The sequence below is a fragment of the Mus caroli genome, chromosome X (genome assembly GCF_900094665.2).
Source record: "Mus caroli chromosome X, CAROLI_EIJ_v1.1, whole genome shotgun sequence".
Classification (NCBI taxonomy): Eukaryota; Metazoa; Chordata; class Mammalia; order Rodentia; family Muridae; genus Mus; species Mus caroli.
Genome location: NC_034589.1, coordinates 1,135,827 through 1,145,310, shown reverse-complemented (window position 1 = coordinate 1,145,310; position 9,484 = coordinate 1,135,827). Strand labels below are relative to the sequence as shown.

The 9,484-nt window shown below is 39.6% G+C and overlaps 1 protein-coding gene across 1 annotated transcript in view; it reads left to right on the top strand.

Moving 5' to 3' along the window:
• The window catches only part of Ccnb3 (cyclin B3), a 52,053-nt gene that overhangs the window by 21,898 nt on the left and 20,671 nt on the right, over nucleotides 1-9,484 (top strand). The window contains exons 5-7 of the mRNA XM_021153631.1: nucleotides 676-788; nucleotides 6,365-6,680; nucleotides 6,778-9,447. Coding sequence (XP_021009290.1) covers nucleotides 676-788; nucleotides 6,365-6,680; nucleotides 6,778-9,447 — 3,099 coding nt within the window. The remainder of the gene's footprint in view (nucleotides 1-675; nucleotides 789-6,364; nucleotides 6,681-6,777; nucleotides 9,448-9,484) is intronic.

Genomic DNA, 9,484 nt, shown 5'->3' with positions numbered 1-9,484 from the left:
GAGAGAGAGAGAGAGAGAGAGAGAGAGAGAGAGAGAGAGAGAGAGAGAGAAAGAGAGAGTCCTTAGTCTGGTCCATGGCTAATAGAGTGTAGGAAGGCCTTCTGATGGGAGATTAGGCAAGGCTTGTTAGGAGAAAGCCTATCCCATCGTCCAAACACAGTGGGCCTTGATGAACAGAAAGAGTATGGTTTTAGAGTTTTATTGAAGAAAGGCAGGGGGAAAGAGAGAAGGTAAAAGAGAGAGAGAGAGAGAGAGAGATTTATGCTAGAGTTCTACCCTGAGTAGCTAGTTGTTCTTAGCAAAATTTGACAGTAGATTTTGTTATGTTTCCTGCTTACTCTGTACATTTTAAGTCAGAACAGAAGACGAACTATCTTGTCAGTTATTCATGAGCCAGTATCCCTGGCATGGAAATCAGAACTGTATCCTACATCCCTTGGGAACACTTATGGCTGCTATTTTGTTGATATGTATTAGTATTATCATACTGATTACTTGGTGTAGTTCCCACTGTGGTGGATGGGCCTAGTGCCATACATTATGAACATTTTAAATTGTGAACATTCAAATAAACTGACTAGGATTGGGAACATGTCATAGCTTTCTTATAAGAATCATGTATTGAATAATATGTGGTTCTCTTAATTTACTGTTTTCTTTTTTGTTTGCTTGTAGGCATCTCATAGTCAATGTGTCCAGTCAAAGGAAGACAATATAGAGCTTAAAAGACATGTTTCCAAAAGGACAAAAAAGGGAGTTGGTGAAATTGCTCAGAAAAAAATAAAAACGTAAGAGAACACTCAGCAGGCATTGTGTCATATGATAAAGGAGAGACTATGCATTCGTCTTTGGAGATGTTATTCCCCTTCTCAGTTTCTCCTCCACAAACCTCCTATCCCCTCCTGCTTCCCCTGCCTCACCCACCCAGCCCACCTACTCCTTCGTCAGCACCCTAGTATTTCCCTACCCTGGGGCATCAAGCCTCCACAGGACCAAGGGCCTCCCCTCCCATTGATGCCCGATAAGGCAGTCCTTTGCTGCATATGCCTGGAGCCATGCCCATGTGTACTCTGGTTGATGGCCTAGTCCCTGGGAGCTTTGGGGGGAGGGGTCTGGTTGGTTGATATTGTTGTTCTTCCTGGGGTTGCAAACCCCTTCAGCTCCTTCAGTCCTTGCCTTAACTCCTCTGTTGGGGTCCCATGCTCAGTCCGATGTTAGGCTGCGTGCATCCACATCTGTATTGGTCAAGCTCTGGCAGAGCCTCTCAGGGGACAGTTATACCATGCTCCTGTCAGCAAGCACTTCTTGGCATCAGCAATAGTGTCTGGGTTTGTTGTCAGCAGATGAGATGGATCCCTAGGTGGGGCAGTTTCTGGATGGCCTTTGCTTCAGTCTCTGCTCCATTCTTTGTCACTGCATTTCCTTTAGACAGGAGGAATTCTGTGTTAATATTTTTGAGATGGATGGATGGCCCCATCTCTTAACTGAGGGCCTATCCACCAGATATGGTCTCTACATGTTCTATCTTGTCTTTGTTGGATATTTTGGTTACTGTCCTCCCTGTGATGTCCTGGGAACCTCTCAGGTCCCTGGCATCTGGGACTTTCTAATGTTTACCCCCAGTCCTCCCTCTCCCACTACTACTCTCCTCCTTTCAAATTCCTGACCCTCTATACTTTCCCCCATCACCTCCCATTTTATTTCTTCAGTTGAGAACCCTTCATTTTGATCCATAACCCAATTTTTCTGATTTTGTTTTTAGTTCTTTATGTATTCTGTATATTAATCCTTTTTTAAATGTGTAGCTGACAAAGAGTTTCTTCTACTCTGTGAGCCTTATCTTTTCTTGGTCGATTGTTTCCTTAGCTGTGCAGAAGCCTTACATTTTATGAAGTCCCAATTGTCAATTGTTGACTTTAATCTCTGAGCAAATATAGTCCTATTCAGAAAGTAGTTTTCTAATTCTATATCTTATAAGGTATAGTTCCTGTTTCTTTTAGCAGTTTTTAAGGTTTTTTTTTTTTTGTTTCAAATTGAGGTCTTTAGTGAACTTGAGTATAATTTTTGTGCAGTGTGATAGATAAAGGTCTATTTTTATTCTGCATGTGGGCATCTAGTTTTTTCTGATATCTTGCTTAACTTATCTATTAGTTATAACGTTTTTGTGTGGATTCCTTACTATTATATATCTATATATTTATATGATATAAATATATTACCATATATAATTGTATATGATACTATAGATAATTTTGATTATTCCTTTCTAACAGGGATGCCTTTATTTAATTTTATTACCTAACCACCTTAGCTAGAATGTTGGTAAAATGTAGAAGCACCCAAAGTTTGTCATTCTTGTCTTTTTGCTAATGTTAGATAGAAAAGCATTATTATGTCACTATTAACTATGATTTTAACTTTAGGGTTTTGTAGATGTCTTTTATACCAGGTTCATGAATCTGATTTCTTCTTCAGATGTATTTGTATTTGAGGATTTCATATATGAATACACTATATTTGCATCTTTGCTGGCCCTTCACCCCAATCAAGCTTCTCATGTATCCTCCCAACCACTTATTTTAGAATTCATGGTCTTTTTATCTGTCTGTCTGTCTTTATATCTGTCTGTCTGTCTGCTTGTCTGTCAGTCTGCTTGTCTGTCAGTCTGTCTGTCTGTTGTCTGTCTGTCTGTCTGTCTGTCTGTCAGTCTGTCTGTTACCTGTCTGTCAGTCAGTCTGTCAGTCTGTCTGTCTATCAGTCTGTTTGTTTGTCTGTCTGTCAGTTGATCTGTCTGTTTGTCTGTCTGTTGTCTATCAGTCTGTCTGTCTGTCAGTCTGGCTATCAGTGAGTCTGTCTGTCAGTCTGTCAGTCTGTCAGTCTATCTGTCTGTCTGTTGTCTGTCAGTCTATCAGTCTGTCTGTCTGTCTGTTGTCAGTGTCAGTCTGTCAGTCAGTCTGTCTGTTGTCTGTCAGTCTGTCAGTCAGTCAGTCAGTTTGTCTGTCAGTCTGTCAGTCTGTCAGTCTGTCTATCAGTCTGTCTGTCTGTCTGCCAGTCTGTCAGTCTGTATGTCTGTTGTCAGTCAGTCTGTTAGTCTGTCTGTCAGTCTGTCTGTCAGTCAGTCTGTCAGTCTGTCGGTCTGTCTGTTTATCAGTCTGTCAGTCTGTATGTCTATTGTCAGTCAGTCTGTCAGTCTGTCTATCAGTCTGTCAGTCTGTCAGTCTGTCTGTCTATCAGTCTGTCAGTCTGTCGGTCTGTCTATCAGTCTGTCTGTTGTCTGTCAGTCTGTCAGTCTGTCAGTCTGTCGGTCTGTCGGTCTGTCTATCAGTCTGTCAGTCTGTCGGTCTATCAGTCTGTCAGTCTGTTGTCTGTCAGTCTGTCAGTCTGTATGTCTGTTGTCAGTCAGTCTGTCAGTCTGTCTGTCAGTCTGTCATCTGTCAGTCTGTTGTCTGTCAGTCTGTCTGTTGTCTATAAGTCTGTCAGTCAATCTATTGTTTGTCTGTTGTCTGTCAGTCTGTCTGTATGTCTGTTATCTTTCAGTCTGTTCATCTGTCTGTGTGTCTATGTGTTGTCAGTTAGTCTGCCGTCCATCTTTCTGTCTATCCAGTTGTCATCTTTCAGTCTGCTTGTTGACTGTCCATCAGTCTGTCTATGTTGCCTGTCAGTCTGTCTGTTGTCTATCAATCTGTTATCTGTACATATGTCTGTATGTCTATTATCTTTCAGTCTCTCTGTCCATCTGTCTGCATGTCTGTCATCTGTTAGTCTGTTGTCCATCTTTCTGTCTGCCATCTTTGAGTCTGTCTGTTGTCTGTTCATCTTCCTATGTGTCCAGTTGCCATCTTTCAGTCTTTCTGGTTTTTGTCCACCTGTCTGTTTGTCTATCTGCCTGTGTTGTCTGTCAGTCAGTCTGTTTATCTTTCTGTCTGTCATCTTTCAGTCTGATTGTTGTCTGTTTCTCTATCCATCAGTCTGTCATCTGTTCATCTTTCTGCCGTCTTTCAGTCTGTCTTTGTGTTGTCTGTCCATTGGTCTGTATATCTGTTGTCTGTTCATCTGTCTGTCCATTTGTCATCTTTTAATCTGTCTGGTATCTGTTTATCTTTTCATCAGTCTGTCTGTCCATCTATTGTCTGTCTATCTGCCATCTTTTGATCTGTCTGTTGTCTGCCTATCTTTCCACTGGACTGCCTGTCCATTTGTCTAGATGTGCACACATGTGCATGCATGCACATGCGTGCACGCACACACACACACACACACACACACACACACACATACACACACAACTTATTGATTCCAATTAGTATGCTCTATCCTTTATTTTTTTCACATTTGTGTCTGCGTTTATGTATTTATATGTTCATCCTAGGGATGGAGCTCAAGTCATCAGGCCAAATAGCGAGCAGCTTTTCCTGCTTAGCCATCTTGCCAGCCTAAGAATCTCATTTTTATTTATAGTTTGCTGAGTGGTTTTAATTATGAAAAAGTATTGAATTTTGTCAAGTGATTTGTATGGATCTATTGATAATCACATCATTTTTGTTCTGTTAGTATGATATAATACTTGAATTTTGGATGTTAAAATAACTTTGCACTACTAGGGTATCAACTTAATTATGGTGGACCATCCTGTAAAATGCATTTCTGCATTTGTTATTCTAGTATTTTGTTGGGGAGTTTTCCATTTTTATACATAAGAGGTATGATTTTTAGTTTTATTGTCCCGTAATACTATTGTTCTTTTGAAATCATAATACAGCTGTTCTTAAAATATGAGTTGGAACCTGTTTCCACCTTTCTTATTTCTTAAAGAGATTATGAGGAACTGGTTTTAATCTCTGTTTAACTTTTTGGTAGACTTCACCAGTGAAGCTGTCTGAGCCTGAGCTCTTTGTGGTCAGGTTTTCAGTTGTTAACTCAGTTCCTTCATATGATATGTCTAATTAATTTTCTATTATCTTCTTTAATGAGTGTGGATAGTTTGTGACTTTCTACAAATTTGTTCATTTTATCTAAATTATATAATTTATTGCCATTTAACTGTTCTTAACATTCCTTTAAGTGTCATTAAGCATATTATTTTGTCAAATATTCACAACAAACTTATTAAAGAGCTATTACTTTTATCCTCATTTTATAGGTAGGGAACTCAAAGCACTGAATTAATTTGCCTGAGGTTACCTAGTTCCTAAATAAGGGCATAGGATTTGAATGTTGACAGACTAGCTCCAGGCAATGTATGTTCTTATTATACGTAGACTATCTGAAGACCTGGAGATGAATTGTAAATGAACTCAGCAGGAAGTTCTGGGAAGGTGTTTTGATGAGCAGAATCTTAATAAGGCACTACATTTAAATTGTTATCTTTTACAATACAGCGGTTTAAATTTTTCTAGTGTTATTGCCACCATGTAACTTTAAAAATGTTAACACTTTCAAAACAATCTTTATCTAGATATTTAATTTCCAGCTCTTCCTATACCAGTAGTTCTCAGTCTCCCTAATGCTGCAACTCTTTAATATATTTCCCTCATGTAATATATTAATCATAAAATTATTTTTGTTGCTACTTCATAACTATAATTTTGCTACTGTTATGAATCATAATGTAAATATCCATGTCTTAGGTGAACTCTGAAAAAATATTGTTCAACCCCCAAGGGGTCACAATCCACAATTTGAGAACTGTTGACCTATACCCTAGCATCCTGTATATTTTATGTGGATTGAATCATATGCTATGTAGTCTTTAGAGGCATTTATCCCTTGTGTTCCGAATGGTGGTTTGAATAGAATCCCATGATTAATGAGTAATCAATGTAATATAATCAAATCATTTGAAGAATAAAAGTCAAATTAAAAACTAAAGAGAAGTCAAACTTCTGAATACTTCTTGTTACAGAGAATCCTGTTAGATACCATCAATATTAAACACCAGCCTTCATCTCTAATTATTTTCATCTCTTAAACAGTAATAATTTCATTCTGCACTTTATCAGAGGCATGGTGCTGATAGTCAAAGATAAATAACTAGTTCTAGTGAGAGCGATCAATGCATATGCAGATAATGCATCCAGATAAGTATTATAGTAGGAACACTGTATATAAATAATGGAAATAAACTATATATAAGAAATTATGACATGGATTTCATGGGAAAAGTACAAAGTGTAAGTATATAAGAATAGAAACTATACTGTGTGGTACTAACTTGATTTGGTATGACATATCTTTTTTTAACCCTTTGCAATGTCTTGGAGTTGAAGCTCTTTCCTTTGATTTTAGTTAATGTAGCAACAGAATGAAGTGGTGGGTGAGGACTAAGAGTTACATTTTTCTTACCCTGACTTTGTTTTATTTACAGTTCTAAGATGGGGCATGTTACCTCACTGTCAAACATGGAGAAAGAGTTTATTCTGGATATACCCAATGAGCCTAAAACACTAACTACTGAGAAACCATTTGTCTTTGAAAAGACAGTTTTAAATGAGGAGCCTGCTACTAAAGAGACATGCCTTATGAGGAAGACATTAAAGAGTTGTGCATTTCATCAGGAGACACTTCTAATGGAGAAACCATTAACCTCGCTGGAGGAGACTGAAGATTACAATGAGTTTGATCCAGAACTGATGACTTCTAAAAAGAAGGATAAACCTGAAGAGCCAACCATCATTGAGGAGGTAATAGCCATAGGGAATAAGTGGTACCTGCTTTTAGCTTCACCAGAAGCTACTGTTTATGAATGGCTAAAATTGTGTTAATTATTTCCATCCACAGATGACTGATTTGAAGAAGCCTGTTATTAGGAAGGTGACGCTCACCTCAAGCCCATTATGGTTAAAGAATAAACATGTTGTTCAAGAAGAGAAACCTGTGATTCAGGAGAAGAGTTCATTCAAGAAGATATCATTAGTATCAAATGTGGTGACTACTAAAGAGAAGCCACCAGTCAAAAAGCCACATTTCAGGAAAAAGAAGCCTACCACTGAGATGAAGCCTTTGTTACAGGAGCCATCTTCACTGGAAGAGAAATATAATACTAGAGAAGATGCAAGCATCTTGAAGAAGCCACAGGTGTTACAAGAGAATACAAATAACAAAGATGATACTTTAACAGAGCCAGTTACTTTTAAAGGGAAACATAGTACCAATGAAGCAACCCATACAAAGAAGCCATCCTCTTCTAAAAGTAATCCTGACACTCAGGGAAAAGGCACTAATTTGAGGTCACTAGGAGTTCAGCCAGTCACCCATGAAAATGAGCCATTGTTCTCTAAGAAGTCAACTACTAAGAAGAAAGATTCCCATTTCCATGGGCCATCTGTACTGCCAGACAAGCATTTGAGAATGGAGGTGTCCACTGTGAAAAAATCCCTGGCTCTGCAAAATCCTACCACTGAGGAGAAGATGTTATATTTTCCAGTAGCTACAGTTTTGGAGAAGCAGCATAACATGGCCGAGGCCCCTTGCCTGAAGAAGCCCTCACCTTTAAGGAAGCAGCAGCAGCTCCCTAAAAGAAGACATTTCTTCAGTAACTCTGCAGTACAAGAAAGAGTCATTAGCAAGCCATTGTTCTTTAAGAAGTCTACCACTGAGAAAGATCCCCCTTCCCAGTGGCCATCTGCACTGCCAAAGAAGCATATCAGTCCTGGGGAATTGTCCAAACAGAAGAAGCAGCATGTCTCACCAAAGCATAACATGGAGGAGGATTCACATTTTTGGTTAGATTCAGCTTTTAAGAAACAGCACAGCAGGGAGGAGCCAGCCTCCACCCATAAGCCTTTAAAGGTAGAGATGCAGCAGACTATTACTAAAGAGACAGGGTTCCATTTGAGAAACCCACTAGTATTACCAACAGTCACTTCAGGAGCAAAGTCACTGACTAAGGAGCCTCCATCCTTTAGGGAACAAAATACATCTTTACTGAAAAGAAAGAGTACTACTCACACAATAACCTTACAGCAAGCACAGTCAGAGTGGCAGGAAATGACAGATGAAGACAGAAATTTGTTTTCTATAACGCCTGGATCACATAGGAAGGAACCTCCACCTGAGTTCCTTCAGAATCCATTGCCACCAAATGAAAATTGCTTAATTTCACAAAAACTATCCCACTCAATGCCATTTGCCTCACAGAAGACCACCAGTCAAGAAAGAGAACATAGGAAAGAATCGGTAGCTTCAAATGATGACAAGAACTACTTCTCTCAGGACCTATTTTCTCCTTTCAGTTCTGCTGATGAAGACACATTGAAATTCCATAAGTCTTTGGACTTGCAGGAGCAGGTTGATAGAAAAAATGACTCCCCCCAAAAAATGTTTGACTCCCAGGACAGTGTTTCCGAAGAAGAGTCCTTTTTAAGAAAGCTATTTTGTAAGGACAGATGCTCCTCCACTGAAGAATCAAGCCAAGAGAGGACTGTTGCTCTAGAACAGGAATTCCTCTTAATGAAAATATTGAATGAGAATACCAGTAGTGATGTTGATGAGCCTCTTAGTCATCAGTCACCTCACATTCAGAACCATTCTGACACTACGAAGGAGGCCTTAGAGGCATTGGAGGCCTCAGAAGCCTTGGAGGCCTCAGAAGCCTTGGGAGAACCTCTAAACATTTTGGAAGAACTCAGCACTGAGGATATGGTTGCCCTCATGAAGATGTTGGTCACAGAAGATGAGTCTACTCAAGATGATTTCCCTGCTGCCAGGGAAGCTCAGGCTGAGAAATCCTTGTCCTTGGAAGAGACCAGCATCAATGAAGTGGCAACTTTGAAGGAGTCCTTATCTTCACAGGAGAAGCACAGAGCAGAGCTGTTGACTGTTCTGAAGGAGCTACTTGTTTCAATGAAGAATCCCAGGCTGGAGAGGGTGGCCTTAGCATTTCGGGAGAATCCACCCAGTAATGTAGAGACTCTCTTGAGGGAAGTATTGGCATTGCTGGAGAACTCTACAGCTGACGAATCTACTCTGCAGGAGAAACCTAGCACTAAAACAGACATTACTCCAAAGGAACTATTGTCCTTGGAAGAGAATTCCAGCAATAAAAATGCAACCCCCAAGGACTCTTTATCCCTTGATCATAAGCCTGACACTGAGAAGGGTGAAATAGCCAGAATGGTATTTACTGATGAAGAGTACAACATAGATACCCTGTATGAGATGGTAATAGCACTGAGTCAGGGACTCATTCCTGCCGACCAGTTGTCCTTTACAGATCTACAGAATCTTGAAGAGACTAAAATTGTTGATGAAGAGGAATTATTCAAATCATTCCTTGTCTTTGAAAATGAGAATAGCCCTAATATGTCCAGCAATGCTTTTGAATCCAGAACAGACAATTTCAGTGCTGTCATGCCAAGTTCAAAGGCATTCAATCCTGTTGAGAACTCCAACCCATATGTATCTAGTTCCAAAAGCTTTCAGTCAACTCTGGGTGGAAACGAAACTGAGGTATTCCTCCCTCCCTCCCTCCCTCCCTCCCTCCCTC